The 23,298-nt window shown below is 57.4% G+C and overlaps 1 protein-coding gene across 1 annotated transcript; it reads right to left on the bottom strand.

Moving 5' to 3' along the window:
• Window positions 1-5,348: 5,348 nt before the first annotated feature.
• Window positions 5,349-8,379, bottom strand: SCRT1 (scratch family transcriptional repressor 1). Its single transcript, XM_028093472.1, has 2 exons — window positions 8,265-8,379; window positions 5,349-6,286 (listed from the first exon to the last, which is right to left on the bottom strand). The coding sequence occupies exons 1-2, from the start codon at window positions 8,377-8,379 to the stop codon at window positions 5,349-5,351; spliced, it is 1,053 nt and encodes a 350-aa protein (XP_027949273.1).
• Window positions 8,380-23,298: the final 14,919 nt, after the last annotated feature.

Raw genomic sequence — 23,298 nt, 5'->3', positions numbered from 1 at the left:
GTGCCGGATCGCGGGGACCCAGAGGCTTCCGTATCGTTGCACGACCACACGGTGCAGCCCGCAAGCGCGCTAGTGCGCCTCCCACCTTCGTTTGACACTCATCTTTGCATGGGGCATGGAGTGTGAACATCCAGGATTTCCAGGTGCGAGGGTTCACTGGGGGCTCAGGACGAGTTTACCCAGCAGCAAAACCCATTAGCCGTTCACTCCTGAGGTGATCAAGGCCAAGAAGAGTACCTCTCCAGCAGCAAATAAACCGAGAGTTTCAGCCTAAGGTTAGCGACCTGTCCGTGTGGACTGGCCACCACCTTCCCGCTGGGCTCACCCTTGTTCCACCGCCTTCACCGGAGTGCCTGGGCCCCCTGGTGACACATTCCTGTTGCCACTAGGTCAGCGGGGACTGATAACCAGCCTGGCATCCCTACCTGGCAGGCTGGGGCTACCTGGCAGGTGTCTTTGAGTAACCTGCCAAAGCGGCTGCCCTGACTGGGCAGGAGAGCCCCTCCCGCATGCCGCCTACACAGCCCGACCTCCGTGAGTCAGGCTCAACCTCGTCTCCTATCCAGTCTTTCAGAACTTGCGCCTCTTCCCTGGCTGGCCTGGGCCAGGCAGAGCGAGGCCTTTTTGAATACTGATCCCAAGGGAGGGTGAACAAAGGAGAGGGTCCTCTCGGGAGCCTGGAGCGTAGGAATGAGCCCTGGGAGCTCAGCCACGCGCGCCCACGCGTGCCTTCTGGCTGTGCCATCCTTCCAATGCAGGCACGTGCCTTCTGGCTGTGCCATCCTTCCAATACAGAGCCAAGAACTACAGGGCCCACCCAGGCTGTCAGAGAAGATTGATGACTCAGGCTCCCAGTAGGCCTGGAGAGGCTGAGTCAGTAGTCAATAAAGGGTGAAGAATCATTTTGGAAGCGGCTGCCTGCGTCCACGTCCGGCTCCAAGCCATTGGCTGGCAAGTGGCAGCAGGAGTGAAGCGACCAGAGTGGACGAGGGATCACCGGAGAGGACCAGTCCAGCGCCCTGGAGCGCAGCGCGAGGAGAACAGGACAGCCAGTTCATAGGCGGGCACGGGCTGTGAGAGCACCAATAAGGAAGAGCCTCAGTACCGGCGGGGGCGGGGCCTGGCGGGAGGGAGGCCTGTGGGAGAGAGTGGGCGGGCCGGGGCCTCGGGACTGGGAGAGGGGCCGCGCAGGAGCTTAGGAACGCGCGGGCCGCGCCGGTTACCTCAGGGTCCAGGGGAAAATGAGGCCGAGGGCACCAGGGGAGAGGGGAAAGGTCAAGGTAGGTGGGGTTGCCCTTGGTGACAAAGGTGTACAAGAGGGGTTGTCGAAGAAAGCCCGGTGGGGGTTTCCCTGCCCGGGGCAGCAACTGATGAGGGGACTAGAGGCCCCGAGCCTTGCAGGCCCGGCTGGAAGAGGTTCAGCGCCTAGAAGCTCAGCCTGTGGCTGACGTGCCACGGGAAGACCACTGGGGCCTGTGAAGGGTCTGGCCAACTAGGAGACATGGGACAGGGCGGTCAGCAGTCTGTGCAGCCCCTTCTCTGGGATGCAAGTCCTGTCCGTGGAAATCTGTGGAGGCTGAGCGTGGAACCCGTTCCAGGTCTCAGGGAGGCGGATTCCGTCCTTTCACCCCTTTGCCCCCCAGGGTCCTGGAGAAGCAGAGACAGCCAGTCTAGACCCAGAAGCTGGGAAGGAATGAGCATTCCTCACCCAGGTGTGACTGCAGGTGGAGGGTGGGTGGGGTATTGGGGAGGGGCTTGTGTCCCAGGCAGGCCTTGGATAAGCTGTTCTCCCTGAGGCTGATTCTTCATATGCAAATTGGGCTCTAAAGCCTACCCCAGCCTGGGGACAGTGAAAGTCAAGGAACCCTGGGCAGGAGGATCTGGACACTGACCTCTCCCAATAGCAGGTGCTTTCACTCTGGGCAGGCCTGTCTCCTGCCGGGGTTCAGACAGCTGGCTCTGGGATGACTTAGTTTGACTACATGTCTCCAAAGACTTTGGGCCTCTCAGCTCATGCCTGCCTACCTGGGTATCAGGAGGCATTGCTGGGGCAGGGGGTCCCTGTCCTTGGGCTGTCCCTAACTAGCACAGTCCCGCCCCTCATCTCGATTCATCCTGTCTACAGCTCAAGGGCTGTGGAAGCCTCTCTTGTCTCTGGGTGGCACCTCCCCAGAACCAGCATGGGTCAGCTGTCCTCGGAAGCCTCCTCAGACAGTGGGGGGTCAGGATGTGGACAGCACACAGCAGTAAGGGGCTAGACCTTGCACCCTCTGCTGTCCCCCTTTCCTCCACTGGCATGAGGAGGGCTTGTTGGTGGCTGTCAGGCCCCAGAGGCAGCAGGAGCCCCTACAGGGAGAGTAAGCCATAGGTCTGCAGGCCCTGCCGTACCTACTCTGGTGACTCTAGATCACTTCTGGGCTGGGCCTGACTTCAGGCTGGAGACCCTTAGCTCCCTCAGTTCCTGGCACAGAGCAGATTAACCTGCCACAGGACAAATGCCAACTGCTTTGCCTTCAGGGGATTTCTCCCACGGCTTGGCCTGCCAAGCTGGCCCTTCTGGGAGGACGAAGATAGCCCTCTTGTGAAAAGGGACACTGGTGCACCCTACACAAAGGCAGTGACCAGACCCCAGGGCTGCCATTCCCAGCACTGCGCCTGCAGCAGTCTTGCCTCTGGGATGCAGCAGGACTGGGAAGACGACCCCCGGACATCCCAGCGCCCCCTGTGGCATGGGCCCAGCACTGGATACATCAACCCGACACTCCAAGTTCTATCAAGAGTGGCATTTATTCTCCTTGTGGAGGTGCGGCGCTCCAGGGAGCTGGTGCTATTGTGCTTAGGAAGGAGGTCTGTCCGTCCGTCCGTCTGTCCGGCCGGCCCAGCCCCAAACGGGGGCGGAAGAGGGGCGCGGCCCGAGTAAAAATCCCGGCCTGTTCCGGGTGGGAGTATGTACAAGGCGGCGGGGCGCAGGCGGGGGTGGGGGCGGGGCAGGCCGGCGGCCGCAACCCCCACCCGAGGGCCCCCGCATCTCGGGCCCTACTCGTAGAATCAGTACAAAATAGGTGCTACCTAAACGTTCCTTCTACCTGAATTCGCTAAGTCGGTTATTGTGCTGCTTAGTTATGGGGGCAGGAGGGGGCCCATGGCTTTCCACGGCGGCGGGGTGTAGGGAGAAGCGGGAGACCCTGGCCGGCCCATGGCCCTCTGGCCTTCTCCTTAGGTAGGTAGACAGGCATATGGGGGTAGGGTGGGGCGCCTGTGTGTGCGTGTGCATGCGGGTGTCCCCAGCACAGGAGGGCAGGCCCCAGCTTGGAGCTGTGTGGACTCCGAGTTGTGGTACAGAGGGCTTGGGATATGGGCCCTGCTGTGCTGAGCCCTCAGTCCGCTCCTGCAGGTGCAGCTAGGTAGCAGCTTGGTGCCCACTGGGATGGGGCTGACCAGGTCATACACTCCAGCGTGCACCTTTTGTCTGGCCTGGGGCCCTGGCCCCACACAGCAAAGCCCAGGTGGCCAGAAGATGGAAGGACTGAGAGTCGGTATGGGTGGCCCTGGTCGTGCTGGGCCCTTCGGGCCCTGGGTCTGTGCCACCTGAGCTGAGAACACCAGGCGCAAGTCAATGGGTAGAGCCCAATTGCACCCAGCACTGGACCTGGGCTGGGGCGGGAAGAGGTAAGGGGGATGCAGGGTTGGGTCTAGGGACCAGGCCTTTCTCTGCATATATGCAGCTCTCCTTGGCCCACCCAAACCTGATGGACCCCTGTTGCGAACATGCACCCCCTGCAGGTCGCTGCATCCCTGGCCGACTCTGCAGCGGGCCTGGCACGTAAGTGCCCAATGAACAGTCGGTGGGTGATGGATGACTGAAGGAGGGGTCTTGGGGGCAACCACCCCGCCCCCGCCCCTGGAACCATTACACCCGCAGGGCTCTGCCGTGGGGGGGTAGGGAGGAGGAGGGGAAGAAAGTCTGCGCGTCCGGCCCCGCGCAATGTCCCTGATCTAGGGGCCTATGGGGTGGATAGGGCAGAGGGATACCTGATTCTCAGTAACTCTAGAGGCGGCGGCAGCTTCGCATGCAGTGCGCATTATTGCTCTATAGTCGGCATCGGACTAACTAGAGGGAGAGGGAGCGGGCAGCCCCGGGAGGGGACGGGAGGAGGGTTGGGGCTGCATGCAGTGACGTCACAAAGGCGGCGGCCAATGGGGCGGGCCCTTGGGGCGGGGTCGCCGCCGAGGCTTTGGCATAGACGGGCGAAAGTTGGCAACAGAGTGGGGGCGGGGCCTGGGGCTCGAGGGTGGGGCCCAGGTAGGGGCGGGGTTCAGGGGCGGGGAAAATGATCCCGGACATCCCAAGCCCCCGGCGTCGGCGGGAAGGATGGGGGCCTCAGCGCCCCTTCCCTGACCCGAGTGCAATCCGTTCATAAATAAAACGTACAAATACAGAAAGAAAGAAACCCGACGCATCCGCAACCCCCCCAGGGGGCTTTACCCGCAAAGCGAATACAGAGAGGTGTGTAATGGGCCGTGCCCAGGCCTGCCTGCCGGGCCCCAGGATCCGTCCTCCAACACCGAATGCCCGGGGACGAGGGAGGGAGCCCCGGGGCAGGGCGGGAGTGGGGTCGGAGGAGGTCGGATAAGTCCATGCGATTCGATATGCGTCATTATTATTCGTTATGAAGGACAGAGCCCGGGAAGCTGGGCTGGAAGAATTCGGATTTGGCAGAGGATGCGAGGCGAGGGTGGGAGAGCGGCTTGGACTGAGGCCCCAGAAAGAACCCGAGGGAGAGGGGTGCCGCCGTCCGCCTCTCTCCCCGATCCCCAACGCGTCTATCACTCCTGGGGGTCAGCGAAGACTGAGGAGTAGGGACGCCTCTGCAGGCCCCTCCCTCCTGCTCCTCCCCCTGTCTGCTCCCTGGACGTCTAGGCCGCAGGCCTGGCCCTTGGAAGGCTTGGGAAAGGGGTGGGGAAGACCTGAGTCTCTGCGACGCGATCCAGGGGCGCAGAGGAGGGAGGAGGGGGGTGCTCCCCACCTCACCCCACCCCCGTCTTCAGAGACCTAACTCGGAGATGAGGTTCGGTTCTGGGTCTCCTCGACCCTATTGCTGGGAAAAAGCCTGGGGCACCCTGGAGGGGAAGGGAGGGGGTTCGGGGTGGGTCTCCCCTCAGGACCCTATTGCTTGAAGGGGCCGACAAGGCCCCTGGCGGGCGGGGCGGGGCCGGGCCCCCTCCCTCTATTGCTGTGAGGTGGGGCCCGCCCTCCGGCCCCTCCGCCCCGGGCGCTGGCGGAGACTTCCCTGGGGGCCCGTATTGCTGAGAGCCGACCCGGCTGGGCTGGCGGACGTACCGCCGCCCTAGGCCTGCACAGGACTGAGCCGCGGCGAAGCGGCGGGCGCCTGGGCCGCGGGGCCCCCGCCGCCAGCGCCGCCCTTGAAGCATGCAGACTCGTAGTGCTTGTTGAGATAGGACTTGAGCGCGAAGCTCTTCTTGCAGCGCTTGCACTGGAAGTGCTTGAAGGCCGAGTGCGTCTGCATATGCGCGCGCAGGTTGGAGCGGTCGGCGAAGGCCTTGCCGCAATGCGCGCAGCCGAAGGGCTTCTCGCCTGTATGGGAGCGCATGTGGCCTTGCAGCAGCCAGGGCCTCGAGAAGGCCTTGCCGCACACGCCGCATTTGTGGCGCAGGTCGTGCGTGAGCAGGTGCATGGCCATGGCCGGCATGGACACGTACACCTTGCCGCACGTCGGGCAGCGCCGCGCCAGCTGACTGTCCAGGCTGCGGTGCGTCTGCTTGTGGCGGCTCAGGTTCGACGACGTGGCGTACGTTTTCCCGCACTCGCCGCAAGCGTGCCGGCCCCCTGCGCCGCCAGCCCCGGGCCCCGCGCGCGCCTCCGTGCTCACCCCCCCGCGCGCGCCGCCCCGGCCCCCGGCCCCAGACCCCGCGCCGCGCGCACCCGCCCCGGCCCCGCCTCCGCCGTCGCAGTCGGGAGCTGCGGCAGAGGCCGTGGAGGGAGCGGCGGCGTTGGCGGCCTTACGGCGCGAGCGCCCGTCGGTGATGAAGAAGGCGTCAGCCGCGTAGCCCTCGCTGACGGCCGCGTCGCCGTTGATGTAGCCGCCCGCGGCTGTGGCCAGCTCTGGGCGCGGGGTAGGAGGCGGTGCCGAGCCCGCGGCCGCCGGGCCCAGTTCTCCACGCACGGCCGCAGCGTACATGGGCTCTGGGGACGGCCCTTTGAGCAAGGCCGCCTCGGCATCGCCATCGTAGACGGAGGCGGGCCCCGCGTAGTCGTTGAGGTATCCTGAGGGCCGAGGTGGACAGGCAGGCAGAGGGAGGGGGAACCGGGCAGCGGGCGAGACACACACGGGAAGGCGGCGGGAAACACGGGTCCGGGAAGGAGGGAACAAGAAAAAGGACAAAGGAGAAGGGGCCGGAGGACCGCGGGGCAAGGAGGGTGGAGGAGGCAGGGAGGGGAAGAGAAGGGAGGACAGATGAGCCTGGGCCGGGCCTCGGCTCCGCCCCCGCCGCCCGCCCCACCCTCGCAGGGGGAGGAAAGAGGCGCATCCTCGGGCGCGGCTGCCCCCCTTCCGCGGAGCCTCAAGGTCAGGGGGGAGGGGCGGCGCTTCCCTCGCCCTTCTTCCTCCACCCCTCCTCCCCCTCGGGTTCTCCCCACTTCAGCAGTTTTCCCTGATTATGCAACACACTGCGGACCCGCAGCGCACAAAGCCGGGACCGCCCACCGAGGGACCCCGTCGCTTCTGCCTCTCGGGGTTCCCACCTGCTCTTCCCCTCGGCACCTAGAACTCGTGTCCAGCCTTGATGCTGCCCCTCCTTGGTCCCCTAGGCCCCCCAACAAGCCCTGAAGACTTCTCCCTCCGGCAGCCCCTCCTACCCTCTCTAGCACGTCCTTCTTCCCTCCTAGGTCTTCCACTACTCCCTGGACTTGACCCTCTTCCTGCTCCAGTCCTATCTTCCTCCATCCACTCTGCTTCTTCCCCGACTCCCTTCGTTCATCCTGTACCCTTGGGTCCTACCTTGTTCCACATAGTCCTCTTCCCCCAGGCCCTAACCCTTTGTAAGGGCCTTCCCAAGCCTCAGCACCGGCGACCAGGGAGTCGCTGCGTTGGAGAGTGCCAGGGCACCCACCAGGGGACACCTTCACTGGGACAAGCTGCAGGCAGGCAGCATCATTAATGCCGGTAACTGCAGTTGTTCTCAAGGTACAAGATGGATCTCACAACCGCAGAGTCACAAATGCACACACCACATGATGCGGCCTCTGGCTTGTTCAGGGTTACACCCAGCTTCCCAGCCACCATCAACCCTGGAGTGTCCTCCCAGGGTGGGCTGCTCGCTGATCCCCGCATACCACCTACTCATGCAGGGTCACACATGCAGCCACCCTGGACACACTCAGCCAGGGTCGCCAGTCACATGGGTGCACAGCGGCCTCAGAGTCACATGGTCCCATGTAGTGGCACACAGGCAGGCACACACTCATACAGGGTCACACACAAGCGCACACAGTCACATGGCCACACGCAGTCACATGGGCGCACACAGGCTCACACACAGGCTCGGCTCACACAGGCTCCGGTCACACTTGTTCCGACACCCCACGCTGCTGGCACTCCCAGCCCTCCTGCCTGCGTGCTAACAGTTGTCCTTGAACTTGGGCACCCTTACACAAAGAGCCTCCCCCTGATTCCAGCACTTGGGACCTCCCTACTTAGAGCCCTCCTGCCCTCATCCTCCTCCCTGACTCTGGTTGCAGGGGAAATACTGCTGCCCCTCTGCTGGTACCCTAGTCCTGACAGGTGGCGGCCCCCACTGGACCCATGCCTACTCCCTGGAACTCACAGCACTCTGCTGACCCTAGCCAAGAAAGAGAGGTTGATACTCGGGAAGGCCCAGGTTTCTGGGTGTGGGTCTGCATGCATGGCAGGTCCTGTCATATCAGCAAGTGTCCATACGCATAGCCAGGGTGTGGGTCCTTGTGTACCTTCAGGTACTTCCTGTTTCAGATCCTTGCTCCCCACCTTCTCTCCTGCATTGACACTCTCCCTGCCCAGCCTTGGCCCTGTTCTGGCCTGCCTCTGCGTTCCCCTCTCCCCACCTTCCTCCACAGTCCAGCTTCAGCCACCATCTCCTTCTGGTTCTGGTTCCCTCGGGTCTATTTCCTGAGGCCCCCGGCCCTTCCATCCCCATACTCTGGTCCTCTACCCCTTCCAGCATTGTCCTGGGCCCCTTGCTGTCCCCAGCCCCAGCCCAGCTCGCACCTTTCTCATGCAGTCGCACTCCGAGGTCGCTGCGGGCGCGCCCGTAGGAGCTCTCGAGGTCCGCCGAGGAGAACGTGTCAAGTTTGACCTTCTTGACCAGGAAGGATCTGGGCATGATTCCTGCGGGGCTCCGGCGCTGCGGGCCTTCGGAGCCGGGGCGCGGGGGGGCTGCGGCCGCGGCGGGGCCCCGTCACCATCCGAGGAGCGGCGGAGGCAGCACGGGTCCCCACTCTGGCCTTTGGATGCTGCCGCTGGAGTACCTTCCTCCTGCCTGCCTGCCTGCCTGCCCTGCGTTTCTTCCTCTGCTCCTCTGGCTTCCTCTTTTCCTTCTCTTCTCTTCTCTTCTCTTCTCTTCTCTTCTCTTCTTTTCCTTCCTTCTTTTCTTCCTTCCTTCCTTCCTTCCTTCTTTCCTTCCCTCCTCTGGTCCCGGCTTCCCAGCCCGCAGTGCCGCCCCTGGACAGGCGGGGGAGGAGGCCGGGGGGTGGGGGGTGGGGAAGGGGGAGCGGCTCCGTCCCGGGCCCGGAGGCTGCGAGTGGGTGCAGGGCTGGCCCGGCTCCGCGGCCCCCTTCCCCTCCCCCCCACCGCCGCGGCGGAGCCTCAGTCAGCGACCCCCCATGCCCCTGAGGGTGGAGGCGCCGGGCCCGGAGAACGCGGCGGCGGCGGCGGCGGGAGCGCCAGCAGCTTCAGCACCGCGGCCAGCGCCGGCCCGGCCAGCACCTCGGCCAGCGACCCGGCGCGCTCAGCCGGGGCGGGCGGCGAGGGGCGGGCCGCGGGTGCTCGGCCGCCAGGCGGGGGTCCTCGGCGGGGGTCTCTAGGAGGCTTGCTTTATTGTTCTGCAGCCGGAGCGAGCGGCGGTGGCGGCGGCGGCGAGCGGGGGGCGGGGGTCCTCGGGGGGAGGGGTGCGCAGGGAGGGCGGGCCGAGGGAAGGAGAGAGGGAGGGACGGGGGCTCCGGGGGCGGGGCTCAGCGCTCGGACAGCTCCTGGGCCCGGCCTCCTGCGCCCGCGGCCGCCTCTGCCTGCGGCCGGGCCCAGCCTCTGGCTTTTAAAGCCCAGAAGCTGAGGGAGGGGGAGGGAGGGGAGGGAGGAGAGGCCGGCGGAAATGGCTGCGCTGGGCCGGGCCCGGCTGGGGTCTCCTGGGAGGGGTCTTGGGGATGCCGCGGCCCCCGCATGTGTGGATTTCCCCCGAGCAGCTTCGGGAATGGAGGCCCAGCGGTCTGCGGCATTGTCGTGCGTGGTGGGGGGGAGAAGTGGAAACAGGCCTGGGACTCATGAGCCCCAGACTTGAGATCTTGTGGGGAAGAACGCAGGGCGGATCCCAGTCTGGTCCAGCCTGCCTAGCTTTCGGGTACGGAGGCTAGGGATCTTAGGGGACGGGTGGGGGAGGCGGGAGGCGAAGGAGCGAATGCTGAGGCAGCGAAAGCGCAGTGTGGAAGCGCGGCGCGCGCCCCGTGCCGCAGTGTCTCCCTGCCACTCGGTCACCCGGGCTGACCCCGTGCCCGCTGGAGAGGCCTCCCTCCACCACCACCCCCGCCTCTTTCCCAAGGGGCGGATGTCGAGCGTAGCGGCGACGCAGCGAACGGGCTGTGAAGGGGGAGAGGGGCTGCCATGCCCTTGCTCTAGAAATTCGACTTCATTGGTGGTTTTACACCCTTCCGCGCGGCTGCAGCTCCCCCCGGCGGCCCCGCAACCAGGCGGATAACCCTTCCCGCGGCCGCCCGCCCCGAGTTTGCAGCCCCCATGACGTCAGGCCCAGCCGCCAATGGCCGGGCGCGGGGGTGTCGGGGGCTCCAGGCCGCACAATGGCCGCGCGCGGGGACATATGTCCTCAATTAGGGCCCGGAGCTGCCATTGTCCCCTCCCTCGCCTGCGCCGGGTGGTTCGGGAGTCCACGCTCAGAGCGCGCCTCCGCGCGGCCCGCTGTCACTGAAGACCAAGGTCGCAGGGGTGGCTCGGGGGAGTGTCCGGGCGCGGCCGAGCCCGGAGCGCGTGCAAGGTGGGGGCGCGCGCGCACCCGTCGCCACACGCAGTGACCTTGTGCAGGGCGGCACGGCGGGACCGCGGACTCCGGCCGGGAGCGCGCGGCGGGCGGGCCGCTCCGGGAACGTGCGTGCGGGGGCGTGCCGGGAGTGCTGAGCTTAGAGCCCCGCCGCCGCCTGCCCCGCGCCCCGCTTCCTCCCGCACCTCGGCCCCGGAGGCGAGCGAGTGTGGGTGTGAGCAAGCTGGCCCCGCGCTGGGGACGCGGCGGAGACCACAGGCCCGCTTTGTGGCATTGGCCACGGCCGCGGCTGCATATTCATCTTGCGTGGCAGGCGTTCCCGAGGGGCGGGGGCGGGGCGTCGCCGCCCCCTTATCGCCAAGCCGCAGCCGGCGAGGCCCGAAGTGGGGGCGGGGACGGGGACCCCCCCGCCTCGGGCAAGCCTGTCGTCCCTGCTCCCTCCCAGGAGGGCCCGGCCGAGGCGCAGACGGAGGCGCGGGGCCAATTAGCATTTTGATTGCGGGACTGGGGGCCCATCTGGACCGAGGCCTAATTACCGGGCAAACCCTCCGGGCGCGGGCTGGACGTGCCCGGCGCAGTCCCTTCCCCAGCGCCACCCCCCCACCTCCTCCCGGACAACCCGCCCCTGTCTCCTCTCTGACTTCATCCCTGTCCCCTCCTCTACTCCCAGTCACTCTGTCCTTGTGCTCGTGTTTCCCTGGCCCCTTCCCTCATTCGCCCACTCGGCTACCCGTCCTCCTGTTCACGGTCCGCCCCCTTCACCTCTTCGGTCATTTTTCTCTTCCTCCATCCAACCTCCTGTCCCTCCACCCCCTGGTTCGCTGTCCGTGTCCCTGCCTCTCTCTGTCAAGTGCCCCGCCCCCTTGGCTCCCAACCCTCTTGATGGACAAGGCGCCGGGGCACAGACACATGTGTCCCACGGCCGGGTGCTCCCGAGGGGACTATTCGGGCGGCCCTTGATCGGGCTCGCTCAGGTGGAGTCCGCAGCCCCTCGGGGCGCCTGGCGGGGAGGGGCAGGTGGGCCCAAGCCTTGGCCATCAGTCCGCAGTGGCCGGGGTGGAGAGAACACACATGCGGCCCAGTCTCAATTACTTGGGCCTCCTCACCCCGCCTCCTTCCCAGCACCCCTCTTGCCCCCGCCGGCATCCCAAGGTCGCTGCGCCCCAGTCCTGGGGTCCAGCTAGGAGAGACTGGGGAAGGAGAGATGGTGATTCTCATGCTTTTGGAAAGTTTCAGCTGTCTTCCACTGGAGGCCACCCTGAATCTCTCCCACTGAGGGTGGAGGCCTGGTGGGGAGGCTTTGTTGCAGGAGAGGACAAGGTGAGACAAGGGTGCTTTGGCTCCCAGAGGACTCAGCCAGTTGAGGGTTACTCCAACCCTCAGGGCCTTAGCACCCAGGGAGTTGGTCTGTCCACCCTGCCCCCATAGAGCCTCTGGTCCTCAGAAACTGTTCCCTCTGTCCCGGTTCATGTTGCGGCTGGGCCCAACCTCTTACCCAGCTGGGATGAGGGGATGCAGTGTTGGTTCTATGTCCCTCTATCTCCCTCTGCTTCTGGGCATGCCACCTCCAGGCCTGAGCAGGTCCCATGTTGCTGAAAGGTCAGGCTTTAAAGGGGAGACTCACTGAATTATGTCCCCAGCAACCTGCCCCCAGCAGAGCCAGGATCCCTGTGTGTGCTCACTCCTGGGCCCTGTGGTCACCTTCTCACCCCCTCCACTCTAATAGGACTCCAATCCAGGCTAACCTAGCCTAGAAGGCCCACTCCTCCTTCTGGATCCCCCTCCCTGGCTTACCGGGATCCCACCCTAGCTAGGAGCCTCTTTTGGTCTGGCTCCTTGGTACCCCAGCACCCCATTCCTCAGCCTTCTCTTCGGTAGAATGTGGGATGGGGTGTTTTCCTGAAAGCCAGTTGGGATCCTGTGTGCATAGTGGGCTACCCATGATCTGCTCATTCTGTTTCCCAGCTGTGAGGTGAGACTCACAGCTCATAATAGCCACTCCTCACCTGCTTCTAGAGCCCATGGCCAGCCCAGGACACAGATACTAACCAGAAAGATGAGTAGACCAGGTGATAGCTTGGATCATGAGAGGAGGAGGGGGCAGAGACCAGGCCTGGGAGACAGTTGTGGGCTTTAGCCTCTATTCCAGAGGAGATGGGAACGTATATTTTTGAGGAGCAGCAGGGAGGCCAGTGGGGATAAGAAGAGTGGTTGGGTTCATCCAGGTTTGGGCTTTTGCCAGGTGAGCTTCTGAAGGGGGCATCTGGGACCAGAGGGTGTGACAATGATTGTGGAATCTAAATGGAGTGAGGAAGGGGTAAGGACATGACAGTGTGGGGGCTCCGGAGTGCTGGGGTCAGCATCTGCAGGACCGAGCTGGGGGGGGGGGTGATGGTCGAGCATGGGGTGTTGAGGAAATGCCAGAGTGAGGGTGAAGGGGGACAGTTACAGATGGTGACAGGGTCAAGGGCATAACTGGGGCAGAGGATGAGGTCATTGGCAGGAAGAAGAGGTCAAGACTGAGGAGCAGGGAGTTGAAGGGTGGTCCCAGGAAATCGAGACCACCAGGAGTTCAGACCTGGCGCAGCGATGGGGCAATGCCCACAGCAAGGGCTGGTGGTGGTGGTGGGCACAGCCGATGGCTGGTATCAGCTGGGACAGCTGCAGAGAGGAGTGGGGAAGGGGCTGCAGGCCACAGTGAGGAACGGGGCGGGTGGGTACCCCCTTCCAGGCTAGGGGGCTGAGGTAGGGAGAGAAAAAGCAGCCCCCAGAGAAGGCTGGCAGGAAGAGAGCAGGGCAGAGGGGAGCTGGGGTTCCCAAGGGAAAGTGAAGGCCCAGCAACAGGGCTGAGGTTGTTGGTGGGAGGGGTTGCTGGTGACTGGCTGGACACCAAAACAGGCGACGTGTACTGGGTGAGGCTCATGAGGACAGCGGCATGAGGCAGAACAGGTCCCTGCTGGGGCAGGAGCTTTGGAGCTACAGGGGAAAAGGGAGACCCCAAGGCAACTAAAAATGTCTACTTGAAAAAGACAAGGAAAAACAAAGAGCAAATATCAAAGTAGTAGAAAATATTTGTATAACAATGGATTAATATTCTGATTATAGGACAGCTGCTGTAAATGAACTCTACAAAACAAAGATGCTGAGACTCCCAAGGGGTTAACAGACAATTTACCACATAAGAAATAAGAGACCTTACTGGGAAAGACATGCAAATTAAACAAGATGCAAATTTCAGGGTGGGTTTGTTTTCATTTTTGTTTTTTACATTTTTTATTATAAAAAATATCAGATGTGCGCAAAAGTGCAGAAAGTCAGACAAGGATGGGTCCACATGTGCCCATCACCACCATCATCCAAGACCGGCTGGCTCACAGCCAACCTGGTTTCCTTTCTTCCCCCATCCCTCCCCCAACCCCAGATGTCATATCACAAAATGTCACTTTTAATAAGTAAACAAAAACGTGAGAGCACACAGGGGCCTGGGAGTTGCCTGAGGGAGCCCCCACCTCTCACCCTGAGTTGACCCAGCCAGAGCTGGGGGCACTGTCCCCTTCTTGCTTCAGGAAGGATATCCCCTCAGCCTCCTGACTTTTAGGGCCATCAGAGAGGCCAGCAGCCCTGAGTGACCCAGGTCCTACTTTGTTCCAAGGGATACAACCACCTGACCCTGCTCAGACCCTCTGGCCTCATTTCAAGCTTGAGATAAAATTTCCATACAGTAAAAAGTCTTAAGTGTGGAGTTCCATCAGTTTTAACAAACACAGTTGCTCTCGTAACAAGACATAGGTTGCACACCAGGGTGGCTCAGTCGGTTAAGCGTCTGCCTTCGGCTCAGTTCATGATCCCAGGGTGCTGGGATCGAGCCCCGCATGGCGCTCCTTCCTCAGCATGGAGCCTGCTTCTCCCTCTGCCGCTCCCCCTGCTTGTGCCCTCTCTCTCTCTCTGTCTCTGAAACAAAGAAAATCTTAAAAAAAGAAAAAGACACAGGACACTTCCATTCCCCTCCAGGACAGTTCCTTGGGGAAGCTTTAAAGGAAACACGGGGCAGGGGGCAGGAGAGTGGGCCCTGGGGGAGGGGGTGGTAGTGGTGGGAAAGAGAGGGTGACCAGAGGATGTCAGGACCACCAAGGGGCAGCCGTCATCCTGCCTGCATTCCCTGGAAGTTGGTGTGGGGTAGTTTGGCAACTGTGTAATTCCTAAGGCAGTTGGACCTTCCCGCCCTCATCTCCCTGGCCTTCTCCTGGGGTTGCACACTCTCAATATTTGCTCTAGAACACAGAGGAAGAAAAGACTGGACAAAAAGAGGAAGAGCAGAGCATTAGTGAGTTGTGGCATAACTTCACATGGCCTAATATGCATGTGATAGTGGTCCTGAGAGGGAGGAGGGATTGGGGAAAAAATGTAGAAGTGATGGCCAAGAATTTTTCAGATTTGATGAAAATTATAAACGTACAAATCCAAGAAGGTCAAGAAGCCCCAAACACATGCTACAGGAAGGAAACCACAGCCCAGCACATCATAGTCAAATGATAAAGGGAAATATTGAAAGCAGCCAGCAGGGGGTGAGGGAAGAATCAACACATGCTGTGTACAAAGGAGCAACAATAGGATGACAGCAGATTCTCACAGAAATCAGGCAAGCTAGAAGATGGTGGAGCAACGTCTCTAAAGTGCTGGAAGAAAAACATTGTCAACCTAGAATTCGATACCCAGTGAAAATATCTTTCAAACACACAGGTTAACTAGATTTTCAGACATACAAAAGCTGTAAGAATTTGGGGCATCGGGGAGCCTGGGTGGCTCAGTCGTTGAGCATCTGCCTTCAGCTCAGGTCATGGTCCCAGGATCCTGGGATCGAGTCCCACTTTCAGCTCCCTGCTCAGCGGGAAGCCTGCTTCTCCCTCTCCCGCTCCCCCTGCTTGTGTTCCTGCTCTCGCTGTGTCTCTCTTGTCAAATAAGTAAATAAAATCTTTATTTAAAAAAAAAAAGCTGTAAGAATTCATCACCAGCTGACCCACAATGCAAGGAATCCTAAAGAAAGTCCTCCAGACAGAAGAAAGTGACACCAGGTGAAAATCTAGATCTCTACAAAAAAATGAAAAGTATGGAAATTGTAATTAAGAGGTAAATGTAAAAACTTTTTTTTAAGATTTTTTTTTTATTTGACAGAGAGAGAGAGAGAGACAGTGAGAGAAGGAACACAAGCAGGGGGAGCGGGAGAGGGAGAAGCAGGCTTCCCGCCGAGCAGGGGGCCCAACGTGGGGCTTGATCCCAGGACCCTGGGATGACGACCTGAGCCGAAGACAGACGCTGAACGACTGAGCCACCCAGGTGCCCCTGTTTCTTGTTATTTAAAAGATAATCAGCTGATTAAATAGAATTAACAACGTATGTGGGATTAGGGGCACCTGGGTGGCTCAGTCGTTCAGCATCTGCCTTTGGCTCCGGTCATGATCGCAGGGTCCTGGGATCAGCCCCACATCGGCCCCTCCTCCGCGGGAAGCCTGCTTCTCCCTCTCCCTCTGCTGCTCCCCCTGCTTGTGTGCTCGCTCTCACTTGCTCTCTCTTTCTGTCAAATAAATAAATGAAATCTTTAAAAAAAAAAAGAGTAAAGAAATTAAAATAGCACAAGTTATAGCTAATAAGCCAACAAAGAAAATAAATCATACAAAATTCTCAACAAATCCAAAAGAAGGCAGAAAAAGTAAAAGGAAAAGTGGAACAGTTGGGACACATAGAAAGCACAAGGCAAGACGGTCGGTCCAAACCCAAGCACGACACTAATCATGTTCAGTGTAAGTGATCCAAGCACCCCAACTACGAGGTAGAGGGTGTCAGGTGGTATAAAAGAGCAGGGCCCAATTATAGACTGTCTACAACAAGCCCACCATAAATATAAAATAGGTTAAAAGAAGAGGATGGGAGAAGATATACCACATAAACACTAAAGAAGGCTGGGGTGGCTATGTTTACATTAAGACAAAGTAGATCTCTGAATAAAGAATATTGCCAGGAACTGGGAGGGTCATTTCAAAGACAGTTAAACTTACGGCAAAAGCTGTGCCAGGACCAGGTCCTGGTTGAGAATGAATGAGACCCTGATGTATGGGCTGAGGACAGCTGGGTGGGGGTCCCTGAACATCTTCAGTTTCCAGAACCCCTAATCTGGACCACCAGAAGACCTGCCCTCTGATGCGAATTTGCTCTCTTTGAAGAGATCCAAGGACTCTTCCCTCTTTTGACCTCATACACACCCTTAGAGTCTGTCCCCACTCCCACCACAAGGGCCTCGAATGGAAATCGTAGCCTAACCTAACCGAGCACGTGCTGTGGGTCTGGGAAGAGGAGCAGGTGCCAAATCCCAAAAGAACTCTATAGTGGGTTAGAGTGTTCTTCAAAAGCAATGTCCGGGAGGGGGTGTACTACTAAAGTGAGACACACCTGTCCCTGCAAAAAAAAAATCTATCAAAGCCCTAACCCCCAGTGTTTCAGAATGTGATGCTATTTGGGAATAAGCTCACTGCAGATGTAATTAGTTAAGAGGAGGCCATCACTGGAGTAGGCTGGACCTTTAATTCAATAGGTGATTTTACGAGAAGAAACACGCAAGAGAAGAGCACCCTATGAAGACATAGAGATGCGTGAGAAGACAGAGGCAGGTCAGCCAAGGGGCACAAAAGACCGCGGGCGCCACCAGAAGCTGGAAGAGGGGCCTGGAGCAGACTCTTCCTCAGAGACTCCAGAAGGAATGAACCCTGCCAACACCTTGATTTCAGACTTGTGGTCTCCAGCACTGCGAGAAAATAAAGTGCTGTCATTCTAACCCACCCAGCAGCCCTAGGAAATCGGGGACAGTTGGCTTCTTTTCACAATGAATGATATCACAAGTGATGAATGAGCTAAAAAGAGAACTGTTTAGTTTTCAAGAAGAATTTGCAGAAAATATTTCCAGTCTAGGACTTACTGGGTTGAAAAGTAAAACATTTTTATCATTCCCAGTCTCTCTGGCTTGCAAAAGCTACTCAGAGTAAGAAATAGACTCTGAGGGGCGCCTGGGTGGCTCAGTCGTTAGGCATCTGCCTTCGGCTCAGGTCATGGCCCCAGGGTCCTGGGATCGAGGCCCGCATCGGGCTCCCTGCTCCGCGGGAAGCCTGCTTCTCCCTCTGCCACTCCCCCTGCTTGTGTTCCCTCTCTCGCTGCGTCTCTCTCTGTCAAATAAATAAATAAAATCTTTGAAAAAAAAAAAAAAGAAATAGACTCTGAGCAAAGATCAAATCCAGAGCACCACCCCTGAAATGTCTTCTCAGTGGGAAGATTAAGTCAAAAGTGGGGCCATGAGAGGGCACCTGGGTGGCTCAGTTGGTTTGGGCGTCCAACTCTTGATTTCGGCTCTGGTTATGGTCTTGGGGTGGTGAGATAGAGCCCTGCCTTGGGTTCCACGCTCAGTGGGGAGTCTGCTTGTCCCTCTCCCTCTGCTCCTTCCCTCGCCCCTCTTCTCAAAGAAAGAAAGTCTTTTTAAAAAAGTGGGGCCATAAGACTTCTCATTTAGACCCCTAAGAGATGTAAAGCAGTATCTTTTTTTAAAAGATTTTATTTGTTTATTTGAGAGAGAAAGAACACAAGCCAGGTGGGGGCAGAGGGAGAAGCAGGTTCCCTGCTGATCAGGGAGCTGGATATAGTGACTTCCAATGCAAGTAGAATGAGGTCTGCCTTGAGGAGATCTCTTGGTGTAAATCTTGTTCAATGTAGTGGGTTATAATTTGGTACATAGAAAACCTACATAGTTTTTTAAAATTTAAATTCAATTAATTAACGTATAGCGTATTGTTAGTTTTGGAGTTAGAGTTCAGTGATTCATCAGTCTTGTATAAACACCCAGTGCTCATTACATCACATGCCCTCCTTCATGCTCATCACCCAGTTACTCCATCCCCCCACCCTAAAACCTACATAGTTTTTAAAGTAATCATACTATCTTGGATTACAAGAGACGGAGATTGTTCAAAATGAAAAAGGACCTTTAGGCTTCTAAATTTCTGTCTGCAGAAAGCAGGTCAACAACATGAAGACTTTCCTACGGAAAAGAAAGGATGGCTCAGGAGAGCCAAGAAGCTAGAGAGCAGAGTCCAGAACCTCTGAGAACAACCACATGGGAGACTAGCACCAGAGAGCACAAATGGACCCTGATCAAGGAAGTTTCCCTGCAGGACAGCAGGCTGACTAGCAACATACGTGCTCAAGTGAATTTCCGAATTTCTATTGACCATAATTGCTACACACTTTCTACCCCTTCCTTTTTTGAAATAAATATTTTACTTGGGGCTCCTGGGTGGCTGAGTCCTTAAGCATCTGCCTTCGGATCAAGTCATGGTCCCAGGGTCCTGGGATCGAGCCCCACATCGGGCTCCCTGCTCGGCGGGAAGCCTGCTTCTCCCTCTCCCAACTCCCCCTGCTTGTGTTCCCTCTCTCGCTGTGTCTCTCTCTGTCAAATAAATAAATAAAAACTTTCTTAAAAAACATTTTACTTTAGAATAAATTTAGATTAACAGAAAAGTTGCAGATATAATACAGAGACTTCCTGGATGCTCTTCCCTCATCCTCACCTTAGATTTCTATGGTACATCTCTCACAACCAAGAAGCCAGCACTGGTATGTTACTATTAACTCAACTCCAGGCTTTATTTGGAGTTCACTTTTTTTAACTGACATTTTCTTTGTTTCAGCAACCAATTCAAGGGACCACATTGCGTTTAGTCTCCTTAGTCTCCTGTGGTCTGACAATTTCTGTCTTTCCTTCTTTTTCATGACCTTGACAGTTTTGGGGCATACTAGTCACTTTTGTAGAATGTCCTTCAACTGAGGTTTTTCTGATGTTCTCTTATGATTAGCTTGGAGTTCTGGGTTTGGGGAGGAGACCTCAGAGGTAATGTGGTCTTCTCTCTCTTAAGATTTTATTTATTCCTTTGAGAGAGAGAGAGAGCACAAGCAAGGGGAGAGGCGGAGGGAGAGCGACAAGCAGGCTTCCTGCTGAGCTGGGAGCCCGATGCGGGGCTCGATCCCAGGACCTGGGGTCATGACCTGAGCGGAAGACAGACGCCTGACAACCTGAGCCCCCCAGGCGCCCCTGATGTGGTCTCATTGCGTCACAGCAGAGAGACATGATGTCAGTAGGACTTATCACTGGTGATGCTGACCGTGATTACTTGCTTAGGGTGGTGTCTGCCAGGTTCTTCTACTGTAAAGTTACTATTTGTCCTTTTTCATACTCTGCTGTTTGGATGCAAGTCCCTAGATCCAGCCCACACTTGAGACTTCCCCCATATTTTAATAGTAGTGTCTACTGCAGATATTCTGTCCCTGTCTCATTAATGTATATTGTGTCTGTAGGGAAAAAGAACTTGTTTATTTATTTTTTTAAAAGATTTTATTTATTTATTTGACAGAGAGAGACACAGCGAGAGAGGGAACACAAGCAGGGGGAGTGGGAGAGGGAGACGCAGGCTTCCTGTGGAGCAGGGAGCGCGATGCAGGGCTCGATCCCAGGACCCTGGGATCACGACCTGAGCCGAAGGCAGACGCTTAACCACTGAGCCACCCAGGTACCCCAAGAACTTGTTTTTTTTTTCTTTTAGTTCATGGGTCTCTGCACTGAGGACCCACACAGCTGGGTTGCACCCAAGGAAGGATACCTGAGCAACCTCATTTGCACCTGGATCTGACTTAGATGCAAGATCCTGGACTTGAGGTCTGAGCTGGGTGCTGTGATGGGATATTGGCAGCCTTGGGAGAGGCCAGAGGGTGGACTGCGGTGGACTGCCTACATTCATGACCCCCCTATAAAACTCCTGGTTTTCATGTACTTGGTAGACCTTTTCCACACTGACTATGGGCTTGGACATGTGACTTGCTTGGCCACTGGGACATTAGCATGAATGATGCATACAGAGCCTTAATGGGAATGCGGCCCACTAGGGCTAGTCTTCTTGGAAACCAGTAGCAAAATACTCTCCTGAAAGATGAGACACCACTTGAAAAGAGGCCCCGGAGGATGGGCGTTAACTTGGACATCTGGACCCAGCTGAGCTCCCAGCTATACAGCCACATGAGCAACACCAGCTACATGTGTGGACAGGAACCACCCAGCTGAGCCCAGCCAGCCCACAAAACAATGAGTAAGTATTTGCTGTTTTATGCCCTTAAGTTTAGGGTGGTTGGTTATATACCAGTAGAGAACTGAAGCTCCTTGTTCTTTGCCCCTCAGCTCTTGTCCTCACACTCTGCCTTCCCAGCTCAAGTCCCATAGTCCAAAATTATAATCATTTCCCCGAACCCCACACTCTTATAATATTGTCCTTACTAATTCCCAGCCCTTGCTAGACCAAACTGTCTTCCTACTCCATACCTGCATCCGAGCAGCAAAACTTTGCTAGAGAAAAACATAAAACCACACTCACTCGTTCTTTAAATTTACAACACACGGGGCATCTGGGTGGCTCAGTCGGTTAAGTGTCTGTCTGCCTTTGGCTTGGGTCATGATCTCAGGGTCCTGGGATTGAGCCCTGAGTTGGGCTTTAAATTTTTTTTTAATTTTAAAAAATTTACAACACACATCTAAAAGTGGGCTCTCTATGCAGCCAGAAAATGTTACTACACTTTCTTTATCCAGTTTGTCTTCCATTCTCTGGGAAGACTATTTCACACCTTGCCTTTTCTTTTTCTTTGAAGCTTCCGAAACCACACACCCCACCACCCCTTGAAGCTAACAATCTTTTTTTTTTTTTTTTAATTAGAATTAGGGGCTTGGCTACAAGCATTAGAAAACTCCAGATAACAATAGTGTAAACCATAGAAGTTTTTCTCTTTTGCAAAGAGTTGAAAGCCATCCAGGGTTGGCAGGGCAGCTGCAGTCTTCAAGCTCTACAATTCTACCTTGTTGTTGTGCCCTCCTCAGGGACTCATTCATTCTGCCTCATGGTCCAAGATGGGTGCTTGAGCTCCAGTCATTGTGGGTGCATTCTAGGCCAGAGGGGAAAAAAGGAACTGGCAAAGATAGGCAAACCCCTCCCTTTCAGGACATGTTTGGAAATTATACATACCGATTCTTATATCACATTGGCCAGGAATTCGTCTCAAGACCACATATATCTATCTGTAGTGGAGGCTGGGCAATGCAGTCTTTATTCTGTGGGACCATATACCTAGTTAAACGTGGGGGGCGGTTCTTTTTAAGGAACAAGTGGAGGATGGGCAAAGAGATCCTGCTTGCAGTCACAATGTGTTTCCAATGCTCTCCTCTTCTGCCCAGCCAAAAATTTGTTCCTGCATCACACCCTTTACACTTCCCATCCCCTTCCACAGGTGCTCTTCTCCAGAGCTCCCCATGGCCCCCAGCTCCTTATCAGCTCAAATGCTGCATCCTTAGAAAGGTCTACCCTGATCCCCTAGCTACGGGGATCCCCTCCCCCTTCCCCGCCACTTTGGCAGTATACAAGTTAGCTCTTCAGTGTTTGTCCCTCTTAAGGTTGTCAGCTCCAGGAGGGCAGGAACTTTGCCTTCCTAGATGAAACTGAGTCCCCAACCTGAAGCACGGACAGATCTGAGCATCCAGAGCCCGAGGGACTGGCATGTCTTTCTAACCCACTCAAAGCTGACGGCAGCCTGGGTCTAGCTCAGGCAAAAGCCACTTACCCAACTACCCTAGCCCCATGGCCTACACCTCCCACTCCTCACCTTCCACCATAGCATTGTTCCTCAACCTGTCCCAAGCCCACCACCGCCCTGTTCACCCTCTCCAGCCCATCCCCTGGTAAAAGCAGGGCACTCTCAGTCTTGGGATAACTTGCACCTTATCTTCTGAGGGCAAGAAGACCCTACACTTGTGCCATGAGTAATAATTGCTCCCTGGGACTGCCTAAAGCAGTTCCAGCAGCTCCTGGATCCTGCCTGAGAAAGGCAGGGGTGTCTGTGCACCCACTGAGTTTGGCCAGCCTTGGGATTGGGTATTGATCACAGAGTGACTCTGAGCCATGGCAGGACCAGACTCATAGCATGTGACCTGGGCAGTCATGCAGGACCCCAAGCTCAGAAGAGCCCATACTAGGTTTTGTAGTTGCTGTTTGTTTTTTTTTTTTAATTAAGTAAACTCTACCCCCAATGTGGGGCTCGAACTCACAATCCTGAGATCAAGAGTCACATGCTCCACTGACTGAGCCAGCCAGGCACCCCATACTGGGTTTAATGCTTTAGTGTCTCCTGGAAATTCTTTTTTAAAAAGATTTTATTTATTTATTTGAGAGAGAGAGCACGCACATGTGTGCAAGTGCAGGGGCGGGAGGGGCAGAGGGATGGGGGGGAAGCAGGCTCCCCATTGAGCAGGGAGACTGATGCTGGGCGAGATCCCATCCTGGGATCAGGGACTTGAGGGAAAGGCAGAGCTTAACCCACTGAGCCACCCAGGCGCCCCCTTCTGGAAATTATTAATAAATTTTTAGCAGGAGACTGCATTTTTGTTTTACTTGAGGCCCTGCAAATTATGCAGCTGGTTCTGGCTCCAGACACTCATTGACACAGTGCCCAAAGACCTGGGTCACCAGCATGGCCCTGAGGGAAAATGCTGACCAGGAGAGCCACATGGTCAGTCCAGTTGCCACTCCTCCTGAGTCCCCAATGGCCTGCTGCCCTCTCTGCTCCCACAGTGGCTCCCAGTACCCAGATCGTGGAGACGCCCCCTGGACAAGGGAATATGGGACTGGTGTTCCAGCAGGCCTTTAACCCTGGCCTAAGGCTCTGCAGCTTATTCCCTAGGAGCATGGCAGCTGCCACTCTGGGGACGGTCTAGCCCAAGATGTGCCCCCAGGCACAAGGCTGGACCTGTGGCTGTGCCCCATCCCACAGCTGACTGGACCAGGAACTGACTCAGACTGACCAGACTCTGACTGCTAGATGCCGCTCATTGGTCCGCACTTCCGAGGCCGGACAGGACCAGGTAAATGCTGCTGACCGGGAGAGGCGGCGAGTCCCACACCTGCCAGTGAT

This window comes from Eumetopias jubatus, unplaced genomic scaffold (assembly GCF_037043125.1).
Source record: "Eumetopias jubatus isolate StellerSeaLion01/CBP00866 unplaced genomic scaffold, mEumJub1_p1.0 scaffold_4, whole genome shotgun sequence".
Classification (NCBI taxonomy): domain Eukaryota; kingdom Metazoa; phylum Chordata; class Mammalia; order Carnivora; family Otariidae; genus Eumetopias; species Eumetopias jubatus.
Note: the sequence above shows the minus strand (reverse complement) of the source record. Positions and strands in the feature narration are given on the sequence as shown.